Genomic DNA, 21,986 nt, shown 5'->3' with positions numbered 1-21,986 from the left:
TCTGCGGTACGCATGCTGCCTTTGAGCAATGGCAGTTGCACAAGTAGAAGTAAACCACTGGGGAGAGTGTGGCTCGCTATAAAATTTCCGTTTAGTTGAAACCACTATCAATAATTTCCCCCACTCTTTATCTGTACCTAAACCTAAACATAGATTCCATGAACAAAGTTTCTTTCTTTAAACTACACGCCTGTGGAAGTGTCTTCCGTTTTCCTACTTTCCAACTGACTGCAATATGGTTGTTTTCAAAAGTTATCTAATATATCAAATTTCCAATACTATCGATGACTGATATGACCCACCCCTTGACCACTGTACGCTCAGTAACCCTTATCCTCGATAAGTGGCGACTCCTTTGTAAAAAAAAAGAGAAAAATATGTATATATGAAATTGTAAAGTAAAAATATTAAAAGATATCATTTCCATAATTTTAATTTATTTTCAAAGAAATGTTTATTCGTAGAATTTTATACAAATCTCCAAGCTTTCATTTACAAATCACAGTAGCAATGGAAATCGTGACATCAAAGACCGGAAATCCAGATACCAAAAAAAAAAAAAAAACCGGAAGTAGAAATATTCATCTTCCAAGCCTTACACTTGGTTTAATCTTTGGTAGTTTGCTGCGCCATCGCCTCCAATAATTAAATATACTGTCCGCCATTTTAATTGCCACGCGATTTTCCGTATCACACACACACTATATATATATATATATATATATATATATATATATATATATATATGTACGCATATGAGTTTTTTGAAGTCGTCTTTTTCCTCCATCAAATAGTATTTTTTATTTGCTGTCATTTTTTTGCTGTTTTGTTTGGATGGAGGATGAACAAGTCTTTGTCTGATGAAGAACACAGGGAAGTCACTTGGCCATGTAAGTATGTTTGTATATGTGTTTCATAAGTGAGAGTCAGTGATGATGCTGCTGTCGGGTTTCTAGGTCGATTCCCTCCACGGAGCAGTGGGACACACCTTCCACAAACAAAGCCCCGAACCTGCCGTAAAAAAAAAAAATAAAATAAAGGATTTATTTTTTGCAGTCAATTAACTTAATATATATATATATATATATATATATATATATATATATATATAAAAACAAAAAACAGTGTAAGACATTTTATTTCACCGATTTGTTGCTACATTGGCAAAAAATTAACACAACAATTACAACAAAGTATACCTTTAAAATTCAACACAATTTTTTTTTTCATTGCAAAAAGGAAATGCCTCATTTGCCTCTGAAATGCAGCAGGTAAAATATAATATGGACTGGTTTAGGATTTTACACCAGGTTGACTCTTTGAATCACCTGAGGATTCTGGAGTCAGTCTCTATCCTCTCACTCAGTCCCTCTCTCTGTCGACAGAAGGATTTCGTAAAATCTTTGGACTTATTTGGGGATATATTTTAAATTTTAAGTTCCCAACATATCCCATTTTGTACATATATTTTATACAATTGTATATATTCTACAACGTATAATTTACTCGTAATCCCATTTGCCTTTCATTTAATTTTATATATATATATATATATATATATATATATATATATATATATATATATATATATTTTCATTTCATCCATTCATTATAATTTTATAAGTAATTTTATTTTATACCAAGCCCCACTCTCCCCAATGGTTTACTTCAACTTGCGCAACTGCCATTACTCAAAGGCAGCATGCATACCGCATACATAAGTCCAGTTCAAACAGACAGAAGTATATAGAACCTTGAAGTAACGTTAAGAAAGAAATAGCGACAGCTTAGAGAGAATTTACTGAAACCACTATAAAACACAACGAAGCATAAAAATTAGGAACTCGTGACTTCTGGAAAATCTACAACAGATAATGGGCAATCAACAATTCCCCCACTAACCAACAATCACGAGGTTGTTTGCTCAGCAACCGAGAAAGCTAACATGCTTGCCAGTCGGTTTGCCTCAAACGCCACACTGGACCCTCTCAACCACCCCCTACCTGACTTTCCTTTGCGGACAGACGCCACGCTAAACGATCTAAAAATCACCCCTGCTCAGGTGCATACTAGCATAAAAACCTTTGACACTTCAAAAGCATGTGGACCCGATCTCATCCCGGCTGTGCTATTAAAAAAGTGCTCAACTGAAGTAGCTCCAGTTCTCTCCAAACTCTACAACAAATGCCTTAATGAAACTTGCTTTCTGAGCTGTTGGAAAACTTCTGTGGTACCAGTATTCAAGAATTCTGGTGAAAGAACTGACCCATTAAATTATTGTCCCATTAGCCTCCTCCCACTTTTTGCCAAAATATTTGAGACCTTAATTAACCATGCTCTAGTCCAGCACCTTACAGATGCTGAACTTCTGACTGACCAACAATATGGATTTAGACAAGCCTGTTCTACAGCTGACATCCTAACTGTAATCTCTGAACATATATACCACTCACCTGACAAAGCGGGGGAGGGCAGAGTGGTAGCTCTAGATATATCGAAGGCTTTTGACAGGGTATGGCATGAGGATCTCCTCAGGAAGATTAGATCATATGGTACCACTGGTAGAATACTTAACATAATTAAATCCTTCTTAGATAAGAGAAAATTCCAGGTTGTCATCGACGGTTGTACATCTAAACAATATTATATAAATATGGGAGTGCCCCAAGGGTCTATCCTTGGACCTCTGTTGTTCCTAATATTCATAAATGACCTCTCCCACAAAATTGCCTCTGAGATGAGTATATATGCTGATGACACCACTCTATAACAAGCACGACAGGAAAACAAACAAACACATATCTAAAGAAATGGCAGAAACACTAGAGGATGACCTCCAATCTGTAGTGGCATGGGGACAAAAATGGATGATCACGTTCAATGCCGCCAAGACTAAACTACTTTCCTTCAATAATTACAAGAAACCTTCTCTACCACCAATAGCAATGGCCAACGACTCTTTATCTGAGAGTACATTTTTTAAACTCCTTGGCCTAACGTTCACAGGAAACATGAGTTGGAACAATTACATTGAGAGCATTGCCAGGGCCGCTGCAAAGAAGATAGGCTCTCTGTACCGTGCTAGAAAACTACTAACGCCCGAAAGTATCCTGTAAGTCTATAAGGCCACCATTCGCTCATGTATGGAGTATTGTTGTCATATTTGGGCTGGTGCATCTGCTACTAGTCTCTCACTCCTAGACAAGCTTCAGCCTCTGTCCCATCGACGAAATGTTGCATCCCTCTGCCTGTTCTACAAGTATTTTAATGGAGAATGCTCTGACGAACTGCAAGCACTTGTTCCCCCACGAGGTAAACACCCTCGACAAACCCAACAGGCAGCTAAATCTCACCCCCACACAGTAGAGATCCCTAGATGTAAAAGATATTTCTACTCCAGTAGTTTCTTTCCCAGAACCGCTAGACTTTGGAATTCCATTCCAGGTCCCTGCTTCCCCAACTGTACTGACGTTCAGAAGTTCAAGTGTAACGTAAACAGACATCTTGCTGCCCAAATCCCCACATAGTTCCTCAGTAGATATTACCCCTGATAGTAGCCCCCTACACCTGAGTGGCAATGTGCCTGTGTGGGGTGAAAATGTAAAAAAAAAAAAAAAAAGAAGTAAGTCTTCGCTCTTGCGTGACATTTGCTTTACACTTGATAGAAATTCAACGATTGACTCCTGATGAGTTTGTTGATGAAAGGAACCCCTAGAGTCTTCCCGACCTTATTTAAAGCGCTTTATAAGTTTTGTACCGTAAAACACTTATTTAATATATTGTTCTTAGTTTAGTTTTCAGCATCTTTAGCATTTGTTTTTAGTTCAGGTTTTAGCATTTTTTAGCTTCTTTTCCAGAACTGCCCGCCTGTGGAACATTGTTCCGTTGTCCTACTTCCCAGTTGAATACAACACGGTAGCCTTCAAATCCAATGTAAACAAGTTCTTGTTGTGCCATTCCCATACGTATTCAAATTCTACCCAATTTACACAATTAACGATTACTACACTACGACCTTACATTCATTAACCCTTTTCCTCGGGTGGCTTTCGGGCCTTAATAAGAGATGACTCCCAAGTAAAAAGAAAAGATGAGATGGCTATTGACCTTAATATTGAAAAGAACACAGGTAGAAGGACACTATCAACTACAAGAAAACGAGTTTAGTGAAACGCACCAAAACATGGCGCCGTCCGTGTAATGCTGTTATTCTAATATGTATATACACTGTGGAATATATAATAGTAGTATCTAGTAACCGTAAAAGTAGGATTTCCCAAACTCTAGGACGCCATGGAGCCCCTGAGCAGATCAAAGATTTTTCATGGCGCACTAACAAGATAATTTCTAAAAGAAATATGAAAAACATTAATTTCAAATTTTAACTTATTTCATTTGGTGTTCATTAGTTCATTAGTTCATTAGTTGTTCCTGTTCATGACTTCACCATATTTTGGGGCAAAGATTTTTCACGAAGCATTAACAAGATAATTTCTAAAATAATGTATGATATTTATCTCACCTGTTTTTGCCGACAGTGGCAAAAAAAAAATAACATGACAATTGCAACAAAGCGTACCTCTAAAATTCGACACAACAAATTTTATTCTTTCTTCGTTGCAAAAAAAGGAAATGCCTAATTTGCCTCTGAAATAGAACTGGTAACAACCTTTAGCAGGAATCGTATACGGGTTCAGCACCGTTTGATGAAAAGGATTAAAAAAAAAAAAAAAAAAAAAGCTGCCGCGGCTTTTCTTTTCTTTTTTTTTTTACTGAACAAATCTTAAAATATTTATAACAGCATTCCCTTATCTTTAAAAACAGCTTCATCCTTGTTTTATTAAAGAGTTTGTTTGCTAAAATCACAATTACCTCTACAACTATTGTTGTATTTTTCTTCATTTTTTTTTGTAATTACATTTTCACCTCAAACAAGGCACATTGCCACTTTGGTGTAGGGGGCTACTATCAGGGGCACCAACTACTGGGCCACTATGTAGGGATTTGGGCAGCAAGATGTCGGTTCACGTTACACTTGAACTTCTGCATGTCAGTACAGTTAGGGAAGCAGGGACCTGGAATTGAATTCCAGAGTCTAGATACAATAAAATAAAAATAAAAACTGCACAAATTGCCGTAAAAAAGGACATTTTGCTCAAAAAAACATACAATGTCGGACATTCATACAATTCAGACCACGAAAATATAGACATTCTCTCTACCGTGCTAGAAAACTACTTACACCTGAAAGTATCCTGTACCTCTATAAGGCCACCATTTGCCCATGTATGGAGTATTGCTGTCACATCTGGGCTGGTGCATCGGCAACTAGTCTCTTGCTCCTTGACAAGGTTCAAAAGAGAGTTGCAAAGCTGAACTAGCATCTAAGCTTCAGCCTCTGTCCCATCGACGAAACGTTGCATCCCTCTGCCTGTTCTACAAGTATTATAATGTTATAATGTTGAATGCTCTGATGAACTACAAGCACTTGTGCCCCCACGACGTGAACACCCTCGACAGACCCGACAGGCTGCAAAATCCAACCCCCACACTGTAGAGATCCCTAGATGTAAAAGATCTTTCTACTCCAGTAGTTTCTTCCCCAGAACCACTAGACTTTGGAATTCCATTCCAGGTCCCTGCTTCCCCAACTGTACTGACGTGCAGAATTTCAAGTACAACGTGAACCGACATCTTGCTGCCCAAATCCCTACATAGTACCCCAGTAGTTGTTGCCCTGATAGTAGCCCCCTACAACAAAGTGGCAATGTGCCTTGTTTGTGGTGAAAATGTAATAAAAAAAAAAATGACTTTGTATAAAAAAGCGCCGGTGATACGAGGAAGCTAATCTTTTGATGCAAGGGCAATAACTTCCCCTTTTTTTGTCTTCAAGGGAAATAACTCTTATTTTTCGGTTGCACTAAACTAGGCACCGCCAAAACTCGGGGGGGGGGGCAGGTAAGTACTTTTTGACGGACCGTCTTTTTAAAAATCTACCAAAAATCAGGTAATTATCCAATCAATACGAAATTTTCAGCGATTATTAAGAGAAGAATGAACTTTATAACAGTGTACTTATTTTTCACAAACCATATTTATATATATATATATTTTTTTTGCTTACAACCCCCCTTGTTTTGAAGTGGGAACAAATATGCTTAAAATAATCATCTGAAACTGAACACAACATATTGTGTTGTTGTAAGGGACAGAAATATAGATTAAAAAAAAACTTGTTTGCATACCTTATTTTGACGTCTGAATATCAGAACTTCGATTGTGTTTAATTATCCCGCTTTTGAGTTTTGAAGTGTGAAATTCGGTGAATGTTAAGTAAAATAATTAATTTAAGTTAAGCAAAACAAAACAAATTTTTTTTTAATATTTATACGAAAAAAGCCATTTTAAAATCTTTGATAAATAAATTAACAATTTTTTTTAGCGAGCCGAATAATGCATGACCATTATTAAACAGGGCATGCTTTAAAGAATCGATACAAAAAAAATTCGATAAATATTGTGCCCTTTGTGTTAAAAATAGCATCATTTTTTCGATCCCGTTTGAAAACGTTTGCCGCCTGTCGACTACGGTGGACCAAACGCGCTGAAATAATTTTTTTTATTCTGCTTTAAATTGCCCCTCTCCCATTTTGGGGAGCCTGGCCCCCACACACATACACATTAAAAACCAAACTCATACAAATGGTCACCCATCTGGTACTGGCCAGCATCAGCGTTAATAATACATTGAAATTTTCGTTACTGAAAAATAAGTTTTTTTGGCCTGTATGGTCTTCCATAGTTTGCTTTTTATCGAATACAAACGTAAACAGTGTCGATCTAGACTCTAGATCGACGCGAAGTAACTGGTTGCCTATATGAATAAGTGGAATTATTTGAAATCCAGGTACTTATATTATATTTTTGCATATTCTCATAGAAAATCATCCTAAATCTTAGTTAGACTAAAAATAAATAAATGAATTATTTCAAAAACCTTTTAAAAAAAATATTTATGTACGTTTTCTGTGCAAGACAAAAAATGTCAATTGTTAACTCTTGGGGAAAATTTAACATTTAAAATTTAATTAAAAATCGGAGAAAAAGTTTTACATTATTCTGTTTTCTATATGATAAAATTCGGGGTTTTATCTTTCTGGGAAAAAAAAAGTTACTCAGAAATAATGGATTTTAATAAATGTAATTTCGTTTTTAAAAACAACAACAACTTCATTTTTCGGCCATTTTTTGTGGATGATATGGTTGCATGTGTTACTTGATGAAAATTTAGGGATGTAATTTTGTACAAAAAAACAAAAGAAAATATTTTTTTTATACTAGCCTCGGTGCCCGGCGTTGCCCGGGTGTTTGGAGCAACAAAAAAAAAAGAAAAAAAATCTAGTGGTAGTAAGCTGGTAGGCTTGAACCCGTGACGTAAAGGCAAAAAATAAGGTGAAAGAAAAGCTGATATCTTACCGATACGCTAAGACACGACAGAATTTAAAAAGGGTTCAAATTTAACGATTAAAAAGTTGACTTGCAGAAATGAATGTACGCAAGCGCAGAAATAAACGTCTGGCTTGAGGCCAGTCAAGCTTCTCGCCGTATTTGTTTCCCCACGATGTTGGGGAAAACCAGCCCCCCCCCCAAAGAGGCCGCTCTCAAGTGTATAGCATTTTTATTTATTTTGAACAATATACAATACTTTTTGCGTTATTTAAAACAATATAATCACATATTTAATAATTAATTATTATTAATTTAATTGCAATTTTTTATTTAATTAAAAAAAGGTACTTTTGTAGCACGTGCCTCAGCGTATTATAAACACCTCAACCTTATGTTAAGAACCTCCTTCGAAATAAACACCCCTTCCCAACCTCGAAAGCCGTTCTTAACACGGGGAGGTTGGAAGGGTATCCTGAAAGCCGTTCTTAACATGAAGTGGTTGGCGGTCGGTAGTAAAAAATACCCAAAATATTTTAATTTATTAAATAAATGACATTATTATTATCTATATATTAATACGATAGCGTGCGGGTTCTTTTGTGTGCCATGCTTTCCAGGTTTTTTTGATTGGTTGAAATTTAATTCTGGAATAGACATTTATTTTCAGAATACACATTTACGAACGCTCTAGGTTCTATTCGATTAGCATGTTCTCACCGGTATATTTGTTTTAAATTCTATAAAATTTAGGGTTTTATCTTTCAAAAGTTGTTAAGAAATAATTGATTTTAAGTTATTCCGTAATACAAAACTATAACACAAACCTCTCGGCTGGCGGGGACAAAAAATTGAGCAGTTATTTGTTTGTTTTTTTCATTGTTTATTTTTTTTTTACATTTGTTTATTGAGAGAAAGCAAAACGAAACCTATATCTAAAATTTCAAGTGTTTAACGCCAAAATTGGCGGAAGAGTTTGGTAGAGTTCTCAAAGGTCAAATTGTTGAACTTTGACCCTTTAACAGCCAAATTTCTGGCCTAAAACGGATTACAAAGATTTTCCCAAATCTCAGTACGCTGTATATCAAATTTCGAGTCTGTAGACCAGACCGTTGGAAAATGCACACAGACACACACACAGACAGGTTCACTTATATATATATATATATATATATATATATATATATATATATATATATATATATATATATGTATGTATTATATTAAATTAATTATATATATATGAAATTAATTAGATATATATATATGAAATTAATTATATATATATATATATGAAATTAATTATATATATATATGAAATTAATTATATATATATGAAATTATATATATATATATATGAAATTGATTATATATATATATATTAAATTAATTATATATATATATATATATGAAATTAATTATATATATATATTAAATTAATTATATATATATGAAATTAATTATATATATATGAAATTAATTATATATATATGAAATTATATATATATATTAAACTATATATATATATTAAATTAATTATACATATATATATGAAATTAATTATACATATATATATTAAATTAATTATACATATATATTAAATTAATTATATATATATATTAAATTGATTATCTATTTTAAATTCATTTTCATAATCTGCTTTTGTAAATGAGTTATCTCCCTTATATAATCCTCCTTTAAAACAAAAGCGCTAATGTTAGATATTATTTACCTCTGTTTGGCCTGCTTGGTAACTCCAACCCTCTCTTGACGTGGGACATCCCGAGCCGAAGATTCCTTTTGAGTTCGCGGAGGGCGGCCAGATTGATTGGATAATTCGAGCGTGTCTCTCGGTCCATCATTCGATATAAACACTTCTGAAATTAAAACAAAAACGAGGTGAGCAGATATGGCACAAGGCTGGGTTTTAAGAGCGCTAAAAATGCAATAACAAGAGAGTAACAGCATGACTTCAGAGAAAATGACGTCACTTTCTCGAATATGTTGGAGAGAAAAAGAAAAATGAGTCTGTCGTTTTATATAGGGTCTGGGTTTCGAAGCCATTATTTAAATAGAGGAATGATTGACGGAAGTGGAGCTAAAATATAACCTTTACTTAATAGAAGTTGCTAAAATCACGTAACAATTGTAGAAAGAGAGAGAATTCGGTTTCCTCTGTATATCCCTCGCTCTAATATTGTGAAGGGGCATACATGTCAAACATGCAGCCGGCGAACTGCATGCGGCCCATTACATGCGTATTTACGGACCGCATTTTTTTTTTTAAATTGTCACTATCTTTATTTGGAAAGCAGTTACACACAGTTGAGTTATAACAAAATAACTCAAAAGGGATTTAAAATCATTCATGTCAAAACTTTTCACATCAACATTCCCAACATCCTGGAAAACCCCATGAGCAGTTCACAGGGAACATGAATTGGAACAGATACATTGAGCGTATTGCCAAGGCTGCTGCAAAGAAGGTAGGTTCTCTCTACCATGCTAGAAAGCTACTTACGCCTTAAAGTATCCTATACCTCTATACAGCCACTATTCACCCATGAAATGTTGCATCCCTCCGCATGTTCTACAAGTATTTTAATGTTGAATGCTTTGACGATGTACAAGCACTTGTGCCCCCTCGACGTAAATATCCCTGACAAACCCGACAAGCAGCTAAATCCCACCCCTTCACAGTAGAGATCCCTAGGTGTAAGAAAACCTTCTACTCCAATAGTTTCTCCCCAGAACTGCAAGACTTTGGAACTCCCTTTTGGGATTCGTCTTTCCCAACTGTACTGACATGCAGAAGTTCAAGTGCAATAGCTCTTGACATATCAAAGGCTTTTGCTGCTCATCTCCCTTCATAATATCCCTGCAACTTATGTCCCCGATAGTAGCCCTATTTCAAAGTGGCACTGTGTCTTGTTTGGGATGAAAATGGAAGTAAAAAAAAACATTCTGGATCTCTCTCTTTCTCTCTCTCTCTCTCTCTCTCTCTCTCTCTCTCTCTCTCTCTCTCTCTCTCTCTCAGTACAGACCAGTCTCCTGTGCATAATGAGTAAGTTGCTGGACTCTGTGATAAACAGAGAAACAAAAATAACCTGCCTACTCACGCATGACATACAATATGGTTTCTGTTCTGCTAGTAATATTGCACAGGATTAGTGAATCTCTCGACAGGTGCTTAATTTCCAGAGCAATAGCTCTTGACATATCAAAGGCTTTTGATAGAGTATGGCATAACGGTCTACTTCACAAGATCGCCAACTATGCAATAGCTGAAAATGTCCTCTCAATTTTTTTTTTTTTTTACACAGTGATCACCACTTATCAAGGTCCGGAAGCCACTCAGGGATAAGGGTTATTGCAAGTACATTACGTTAGTGTGGAGATTTGATGAAGTGTCTACTTAAGGGGGCGGTTCATTATCAAATCCTTTCTCTGTGATACACTTATAAGTGTAGTCGTTGATGGGCAGAAATAAGAAATTCATAGTATTAACCCTGGCGTCCCTCAAGGTTCCATCCTGGGCGCAACCTTTGGTACTCGTGCATAATTTGACCCGAATTCTCGTGAATTCCTGTCAAACATGGATCGGGTGAGACCGATAATCATCGGTGTCAGCCAAGCGTTGTTCAAATGTTGAACGCTAACTCGACTTTTTATTTTATTTAATTTTTTTTTTCTGTTATGTTTTTAGTAATTTTTAAAGTGATATTAAGGGGGCGGGGGTGACTTTTTATTTTCTTATTAGTTACTTATTTATTATTTATTTTTTATTGAATTTTTGGGAATTTGATTAGCCAAAGAGAAAGGGCTATCTAAATGGAAGCAGACGACATTCGAATTGGAAGAAAGCGACTAACCCAACAAAAAAAATAGAAAAGCTGAAAAACAAATATATTTTCAAACTCGCCAAACAGAAAAATGACAGGCAAGAAAATAAATCTATACAAAAAACGAAATGAAAACATCGATGCAGATTTTTTTTTTACACAGTGATCACCACTTATCAAGGCCCGGAAGCCACTCAGGGATAAGGGTTATTGCAAGTACATTACGTTAGTGTGGAGATTTGATGAAGTGTTTACTTAAGGGGGCGGTCCATCAGGAATTTGCTTGTGTTGGACTTGAAGGCATCCAAGTTGTAGTCCGGTGGGAAGCAGGCAGATGAAACAGAGTTCCACAGGCGTGCAGTTCTAAGAAAGAAGCTTTGTTCATGGCATCCACGTTTTGATTTAGGCACAGATAAAGAGTAGGGGAAATTTTTCACAGTGGATTCAGCTAGACGGGTGTTTTTCGTGAAAGATTGGCGAGGGGGAACCAGAGATTGGAGTTCAGATGAGCACCTGCCATGGAAATAATGATAAAACAAGGATAGGCTCGCAACGTCTCTTCTGTGGGAGAGAGGTTGCAGGTTAGAGAAAAGGGCATCCCCCACCAAGCCATGAAGTCTATTTTGTACTCTGTCAAGGCAGGATAGGCTGTTTTTAGCAGCTCCCACCCAGATGTGGCAGCAGTACTCCATCTTTGGACGTGCTTGGCTTTTATATAGATAGAGAATTGCATCATTAGTGAGATATCTTCTGGAGCGGTAGAAGGATCCCACCATTTTCCTAGCGGCTCTCATTTCGGGAAAGTTTCATGTCTTGACAAGTTTTTGAGACTGACCTTCATTTCTAATCTGAAATGGAACACATACATCAAATCTGTTGCCAAGGTCGCTGGAAAAATAGTTGGATCACTCCACCGCTCCAGTGCCACCGCTCATAACATAAGGAATTACATTGCTAAATATTCAGAAAACGCGTTACTGTCTTGTTAACTCAATTTTTCTTTCCAAGAATAAGTTTCTTTTTTTTCTTTTTTTAAAATGTCGTAATATGGGAAACACCCGATGCATGATGCAGTAGCGCGTGTAAGTGTGATGCAAGGGTTGCGCAATCTTCAACCACACCTTTCGTTAATCGGCACTGTTTGAGTCCAGTGGCAAGGAGAAGACCAGGACGACTGGAAACAATGCAGAGATAAGCGGAGAGCACATACACCACCGGGAAGTCCCAAATGGTCACCCATTTAATGCTGACCAGGTTCAACGTTGCTTAACTTCAGTGATCCAGTGTGTCAACGTGATTATGCCCTGATGGTAACCGCGTCGTAATTTAAATTAGCATCGGTAGATTACACCATATTACTTCCATGCTCGAGTTCCTATTTACAATGCCTCCCTACGGGACAGAGTTAGACACCAGGGTCGTTTTTTTAACGTAGAGTAAAGGAACAAAAATTAAAAATTGTCTCAGTCGTGAAAGATTTCTCCTCTACTGACAGAGAACAAGAAATGGAAGTACATCATCTGAAGAACAGATACTACACTGTGATCTTGGCCCCAAATCAATAAAAGCCAGGTACTCCCAAAAAATTAAATTCTGTTGTCATATTTGAACAGAAGTTGCTCGGTATGACCTATCCTGCGTTGATAAAGTTGAAACCTAGTATGACCTATCCTGCGTTGATAAAGTTGAAACCTAGTATGACCTATCCTGCGTTGATAAAGTTGAAACCTAGTATGACCTATCCTGCGTTGATAAAGTTGAAACCTAGTATGACCTATCCTGCATTGATAAAGTTGAAACCTAGTATGACCTATGCTGCCTTGATAAAGTTGAAACCTAGTATGACCTATCCTGCGTTGATAAAGTTGAAACCTAGTATGACCTATCCTGCGTTGATAAAGTTGAAACCTAGTATGACCTATCCTGCGTTGATAAAGTTGAAACCTAGTATGACCTATCCTGCGTTGATAAAGTTGAAACCTAGTATGACCTATGCTGCCTTGATAAAGTTGAAACCTAGTATGACCTATCCTGCGTTGATAAAGTTGAAACCTAGCCCTTTTGTCTTCCCTGCAAACTCTTTTCCACAGAAGAAACGTTGCCAGCCTGTTTCAACCCTCTTGTTATTTTCATGGTAAGTTTCATGGTTCGTCTGAACTCAAATCTATATCCCTGTTGATAAACTTTCAGTCTATCGTCCCCATTCATGGAAAGCGTATGACCCCCCCCCCCCAAAAAAAAACAAACTCATGCAAACAAATTCTTACACACACACACACACACACACACACACACACACACACACACACACACACACACACACATACACGGTCCTGGATATGACCTTAACCTATATCCAGTGGTGAGGCTGAGGCCCCAGCTTGCAGGCTTTGGGGAGTGTGGAGCCACCCTTTAATTGCCATTGCTCCCAAGTCCACTCTGACCCGGAGTGGTAGATCCAGTTAGGATCTCAAATATGAGTTAAATAGAAACCGACTTGAAACTACCACCTATAGCAATGGCCAACGACTCTTTATTTGAGAGTACGTCTCTCAAGCTCCTTGGCCTAATGTTCACAGGAAACATGAGTTGGAACAATTACATTGAAGGCATTGCCAGGGCCGCTGCAAGGAAGGTAGGCTCTCTCTACCGTGCTAGAAAACTACTAACACCCGAAAATATCCTGTACCTCTATAAGGCAACCATTCGCCCATGTATGGAGTATTGCTGTCATATTTGGGCTGGTGCATCTGCTATTAGTCTCTCGCTCCTTGACAAGGTTCAAAAGAGAGTCGCAAATCTGATAGGCCCTGAACTGGCATCTAAGCTTCAGCCTCTGTCCCATCGACGAAACGTTGCATCCCTCTGCCTGTTCTACAAGTATTATAATGGTGAATGCTCTGATGAACTGCAAGCACTTGTGTCCCCACGACGTGAACACCATCGACAGACCCAACAGACTGCAAAATCCCACCCCCACACTGTAGAAGTCCCTAGATGTAAAAGATATTTCTACTCCAGTAATTTCTTCCCCAGAACCGTTAGACTTTGGAATTCCATTCCAGGTCCCTGCTTCCCCAACTGTACTGACGTGCAGAAGTTCAAGTGCAACGTGAACCAACATCTTGCTGCCCAAATCCCTACATAGTACTCAAGTAGTTGTTGCCCCTGTTAGTAGCCTCCTACACCAAAGTGGCAATGTCCCTTGTATGGGGTGAAAATGTAAAAAAAAAAGAAAAGAAAACAACAAATAATTCTATTAAAAAAAATTTCTTCAAAATCTTTGGATTCGGCATTAAATAACCTGAAAAGGGTTGATATGGCGTAAAACAAAAACAACCAATCAACCAACCAACACACGCACAGAAAAAAAAACGCACACACAGAAAAAGGTACACAGAAATAGGCGGCACGCACACATACTTGCACACGTATAAATGTCATCATACGCACAATGCCTCTTGAAATCACGCACACATATTTGTACACAGAAAAAAGTGACATACGCAGAATTACTCACACACATATTTGCACATAACGCCGACTTTCTTATGGAGTCAAGCACAAAAATTTGCAAGGAAAAGGCGGCATACGCAAAATCTCTCTCTCTCTCTCTCTCTCTCTCTCTCTCTCTCTATATATATATATATATATATATATATATATATGTGTGTGTATATATATATATATATATATATATATATATATATATATATATATAGATATATATATGTATACTAGCAAAAGTACCCGTCGTTGACTGGGTTCAAAAACAGCCTACAGAAAATGGACTCCGATTTATGAAAGTATGATAGGTTATGAAAAAGAAGGGTTGTAAAGAGATAGCTTCGAATTTGGAGGTATCAAAACCAAAGCAAAATATGATGAAAGTAAAAATAAAATAAATAAACCCCATAAGTTATTATAACATACCTGTTCATACTGAAACACTTATCACAATATTCTGTGGATCTATATTAAAAAACCTTGTTAAACTTTGTGACATATTTACATTCTATGGAGGTCAGGCGCGAACGAACATCCCATAATTTTATTATACCATATTTCTTCAAATTGAAACATAATTATCAAAGTATACTTACGCAGATAGATATGAAATGTCTTTATTAAAGTTTGTGCCTATTTCCATTCTATGGAGGCCAGGCGTGAACGCAGACCCCACAATTTTTTTTATACCATCCCTATTTAAGTTAAAACATACTTATTAAAGTATTATTTTGTACATCTATATCAAAAACACTTGTAAACTTTTTTTTTTATTTAATATTAACATTTTTTATTTCCATACTTTGTAGACCAGGCGCATACGCAGACCCCACAACTTTAATGAATCATCATTATGCCAGATCAAACATACCCATTCCTGTGTTTCGATACATCTTCTATCATTATATCTGATCAGTTTTCTATAATTGTCAACCATATAGGAGCCTATTCGTGACCAGGCACACACACAGACGTCCAGCTTTATAATATATATATATATATATATATATATATATATATATATATATATTTAAAATTCATGCTAACATTTTTTCCGATTTTACATAATGTATATATATTATCATAGATATATAATTATATTTATTAATATCTATATTGATAAATATATATTAATATATAGGTATTACTATATATATAGTATTATCTTGTATATAATTATATATATATAATTATATATATATAATTATATATATAATTATATATATATATAATTATATATATAATTATGTATATATATAATTATATATATAATTATATATATATATAATTATATATATATATAATTATATATATAATTATGTATATATATAATTATATATATATAATTATATATATAATTATGTATATATATAATTATATAATTATATATATATAATTATATATATATAATTATATATAATTATATGCATATAATTATATATATATAATTATATATATACATAATTATATATATATAATTATATATATACACAATTATATCTATATTATTATATATAATTATATATATATATAATTATATATAATTATATATATATATAATTATATATATATAATTATATATATAATTATATATATATATAATTATATATAATTATATATATATATATATAATTATATATAATTATATATATAATTATATATAATTATATATATATATAATTATATATATATATATAATTATATATAATTATATTTAATTATATATATATATAATTATATATTATTATATATATATAATTATATATAATTATATATATATAATTATATACATATAATTATATATATATATAATTATATATATATAATTATCTATATATATATAATTATATTTATATATAATTATATTTATATATAATTATATATATGTATATATATATGTATATATATATATATATATATATATATATATATATATAATTTTTACACATACATATATATGTATTAACATGTTAACTTTCCCTTGAAGTCATACACACATATATACACACACTTATAAAAACGGCGGACACAGAATGTCCCTTGCAGTCACGCACACATATTTGCACACAGGAAAAAGTGGCATACACAGTATGTTTCAGGAACTCATGCGCACATATTTGTGACCAGAAAATGTCTATATGTTATATATAAAATTCATGCTATTGTTTAAGACATAATTATATATACATTTTTACATATATGTATAACTATATATAATAATAATATATATAGACATATATGATAATGGAGTACTACTGCTAAAAACAGCCTATCCTGCCTTGACAGAGTACAAAATAGACTTCGTGGCTTAGTGGGTGATGCCCTGTTTTCTTCCCTGCAACCTCTCTCCCACAGAAGAGACGTTGTGAGCCTGTCTTTGTTTTATCCTAATTTCCATGGTAAGTGCTCGCCCGAGCTCCAATCTCTAGCCCTCCCCCCTCGCCAATCTTTCACGAGAAACACCCGTCTAGCTGAAACAACTGTCAATAATTTTCCCCACTCTTTATCTGTGCCTAGGTCAAAACGTAGATTCCATGAACAAAGATTCTTTCTTAGAACTGCACGCCTGTGGAACTCTCTTCCGTTTGCCTGTTTCCTACCTGACTACAACTTGGATATCTTCAAGTCCAACATAAACAAATTTCTGATGAACCGCCCCCTTAAGTTAGACACTTTATCAAATCTCCAATATTAACGATTACTACGATATTATCCCATTGATTACTGTACACGCAATAACCCTTATCCCCGAGTGGCTCTCGGGCCTTGAGAAGTGGTGACCTCCATGTTGAAAAAAAAAATAGATTGTTTATTTTATTTTATTTTTATAAGCGATTCTGTGGCATTTTTTTTTCTTTCTTTTCACTTCCTGAATGCTTTTAAAGAGAGAAGTTATCTGCCCTTTATTTATATCCTAGTCGCCCACATTGGCGTCTTGGATATGACCTTAAACTATATCCGATGGTGAGGCTCCAGCTTGCGGGCTTTGGAGAGTGTAGAGTAATCCCTTAATTGTCATTGCTCCCATGTCCACCCTGACCCGGAGTGGTAGTACCTGTTAGGGTCCCAACTATGGGTTAAATAGAAACAGACGTGAAAACAACAAATATATTCTATTAAAAACATTTTCTTCAAAATCTTTGGATTCGGCATTAAATAACCTGAAAAGGGTTGATATGCCGTAAAACAACCAACCATAGTTGGAGACGTATTTTTAAAAATTAATTTACTAAAATATTTATTTAAACATAAAATTAAGTATGTTTCGAAGTATCACATCTCGTCAGTATAATGTTGATGAGACTCGAACTCGCCACCGCTCGACACGTACGAGGGGCGTGCAATAAGTAATGCCCCTGACCCACTTCCAGTTGTCTGATCTAGCTGAAATTTTGCATGTGCAATGATTTATATCTATTCGGATTATGTGGCAACTTACAGCTCTGAACTAATTGTGGTTTCTGTTTTACAGGTGTTTGAACTGAGTTAGGTGTGAAATGGAGCCTGTTGAATGTCGAGCAGTGATCCGGTTTTTGTATTTGAAAGGACGCACACCACAGGAGACTTTTGATGAAATGAAAGAAACTTATGGTGATAATGCCCCATCATATGACCTTCTAAAACGCTGGCATCGTGAATTCAAACATAGCCGGAAGTCTGTGGAAACAGCTCCTAGACCTGGTCGCCCCCCACCTTCTGCCATTGATGAGGCATCTGTCCGTCACGTCGAGGCTGCCATTTTGGAAGATCGGCACATTACTATTCGCCAAATAGCCCAAGATGTCAAGATCAGGGTCTGTGGAAACAATCATTCATGACCATTTGCATATGCATAAGGTGTCTGCCAGACGGATTCCCAGGTTGCTCACACCATTCCAGAAGCGAGAACGCGTCGAGTGCTCGAGGATGAATTTGGAGATGTGCCAAGAAGATGAGTCAAAGTTTTTCAAAAGACTGATTACACAGAATGAAACCTGGGTCCATCACTATGATCCAGAGACCAAAGCCAAATCAATGCAGTGGAAGCACTGGAACTCACCACTTCCAAAGAAGACAAGGGTGCAGCCCTCCGCTGGAAAGGTCATGCTCAGTCTTCTGGGACCAGGACGGAGTAGTGATGACAAATTTCCTGGCAAAGGATACCACAATTACAGCAGCCTATTATGTTTCACTTTTGAGGAAATTAAGGGAAGCTATCAAAATCAAGAGGCGGGGCAAGATCAGCAAAGGTACCCTCCTCCTGCAGGACAACGATCCGGTCGACAACTCGCATGTCGCCAGATCAGAAGCACAGGCGTGAGGTTATGAAATCCTTCCCCATCCTCCCTACTCTCCTGACCTTGCACCCTCTGACTTTCATCCCTTCCCAGCCATGAAGTTGTTTTTGAAAGGAAAGCGTTTCCATATGATGCAGCCTTGATTTCTGAAGTCACGTCGTGGTTGGAGGACCTGAGGTGTTCTACAAAAACGGTCTCCAGAGCTGCATCAAACGATGGGAGAAATGCATAGCTGTGGGTGATTCCTATGTAGAGAAAGACAAATAACTGTGCCAAGTATCGTTGCTCTACTGCTATGGGAAGTGGGTCAGGGGCATTACTTATTGCACGCCCCTCGTACCATGATGTCTTATCACAGGACCACAGGATCTTTTTTCTGTGATATTTTTCTCTTAAAACACACAGAGAGTGAAAAAAAGAAGAAAAAATACCACAGAATCGATTTAAAAAAAAAAAAAAAAAAATCTTATGCATCGTGCATATAACTGGGGAGATCCCGTGATCTTTTGGTAATACATCAGGCTACGTATCGAGCGGTGGCGAGTTCGAATCTCAACAAGTTTTGCTATACTGACGAGATGTGATACTTCGAAACATGCACGTCTATAGATAACTTAACTACATGCATGTAAAAAAAATTAAATAAATATTAAAAATTACAAATATGATAATATATTAATATATATATATATATATATATATATATATATATTTAAATAAATGTATTTATAAATATGTATATGTTAATATATATATATATATATATATATATATATTAACATGTACATTATAATATATACATTAATAAATATGTATTAATATGTGAATATATATATACATATAATTATATAAATATATTCATGAATTTATATATATATATTATTACATATATATGTATTAATACATATATATTATATTTATATATATTTATTTAAATATATATATATATTAATATGTAATTATATATATATATATACATAAATATAAATATACATAAATAAAATGGAAAATTGATTTGCATATATGTTTATTAATATTAATATGTTCCTTTCTCTTTTATTAATATATATATATATAGATTAATACATATGTTTTTACATATATATATATTAATACATCTGTATTTACATATATATGTATTTATATATATATAAATATATACCTATTAATATATATAAATATATATATATTAATGTATATATTAATAAATACATATCTATTAATATATATATGTAAATAAATATATATCTATTATTATATATAATATTTTGTAATTTACACACACACCCACACACCCACACAGTGATTAAAAGGTTATGAGGGTTTTTTTGAAGCATGAAAAACGATGTTACTTTTTGTATATATATGTACATACGTATAAAATAATACTTTCGTATATTAATTTATGGGATTAAATGAAGTAGTCATATACATATATATTTTGTATATGTATATATATTTTTTGCATATGTATATATATATATATATGTATATGCGTATGTACATGTATATATATATATATATGTATATATATGTACATACGTATAAAATAATACTTTCGTATATTAATTTATGGGATTAAATGAAGTAGTCATATATATATATATGTATATATATATATATATATATATATATATATACATATATATATAGTAATTTATAAAACATATATGGCGATTAAGCTACACTGAATATTCTGCGTTTCATCCAGTATAGGATTCGTCAGGCTTATGCGCGAATTCTGTGGTTGCTTCTTGTTTTTATATATGTTGAGGATTTCTAGTTAGATAATCAGCTTTCTGATTGGCTAACTAGAAAACTGGAAATATGTATATGTATATATATATATATATATATATATATATATGTATATGTATATATAGATGTATATGTATATATATATAGATGTATATGCGTATGTACATGTATATATATGTATATATATGTACATACGTATAAAATAATACTTTCGTATATTAATTTATGGGATTAAATGAAGTAGTCATATAAATATATATATATATATATTTATGTGTATATATATATATATATATATATATATATATATATTTATGTGTATATATATATATATATATATATATATATATATATATATATATATATATATATATATATATATATATATATATTGAGCTTTTACGTCTGGTTATGATTACTTTATAAATATTAAGTCTTTAATATTTATAATTTATTTAAAAGTTTCTATTTTCGATCATGTTTGTAAACTTAATTGTAATTCACATTTGTATCTGAATCTTCCGTTTGGTTGATCTTTTTTTGTCTTATCCTCTCCAGATATGTTCGGAAAGGAACACATTTCCATTTCTGCTAAAACTATCCCGATCCTTAATAATTGTTCAAAATTGGAACAAAAGTTTACAAAATGCTGATAGAAATCCGGTGCTAGTTCAATGTTGGGTTCTCAGATTTTAGCTGCATTTTCCCATCCTTATCAAGAAGATATCCCAGATTTGTTGAAGCATTGAACATTTTCCTAAACAATATAAAATGGAAAGCTCATCACCATGATATGAACATTAGTAACGAATCCAAAGCGTCTATTTCTGCTGAAGCTCAACCTCACACAGAACTCCTAATAAATGAACTCCTGATAAATGAACTCCTAATAAATGAACTCCTGATAAATGAACTCCTAATAAATGAACTCCTGATAAATGAACTCCTGATAAATGAACTCCTGATAAATGAACTTCTGATAAATGAACTCCTGATAAATGAACTCCTGATAAACGAACTCCTGATAAATGAACTCCTGATAAATGAACTCCTGATAAATGAACTCCTAATAAATGAACTCCTGATAAATGAACTCCTGATAAACGAACTCCTGATAAATGAACTCCTGATAAATAAACTCCTGATAAATGAACTC

The 21,986-nt window shown here is 34.2% G+C and overlaps 1 protein-coding gene across 1 annotated transcript in view; it reads right to left on the bottom strand.

Moving 5' to 3' along the window:
• Window positions 1-417: 417 nt before the first annotated feature.
• LOC145270713 (uncharacterized) overlaps window positions 418-21,986 on the bottom strand; it is a 25,479-nt gene continuing 3,910 nt past the window's right edge. The window contains exons 2-3 of the mRNA XM_080126326.1: window positions 9,179-9,323; window positions 418-1,011 (exon numbers count right to left, since the gene is read on the bottom strand). Coding sequence (XP_079982452.1) covers window positions 953-1,011; window positions 9,179-9,323 — 204 coding nt within the window. The 3' untranslated portion in view covers window positions 418-952. The remainder of the gene's footprint in view (window positions 1,012-9,178; window positions 9,324-21,986) is intronic.

This window comes from Euprymna scolopes, chromosome 46 (genome assembly GCF_053919585.1).
Source record: "Euprymna scolopes isolate OS-2025 chromosome 46, ASM5391958v1, whole genome shotgun sequence".
Taxonomy (NCBI): Eukaryota; Metazoa; Mollusca; class Cephalopoda; order Sepiida; family Sepiolidae; genus Euprymna; species Euprymna scolopes.
This window is presented reverse-complemented; position numbering and strand designations above follow the sequence as displayed.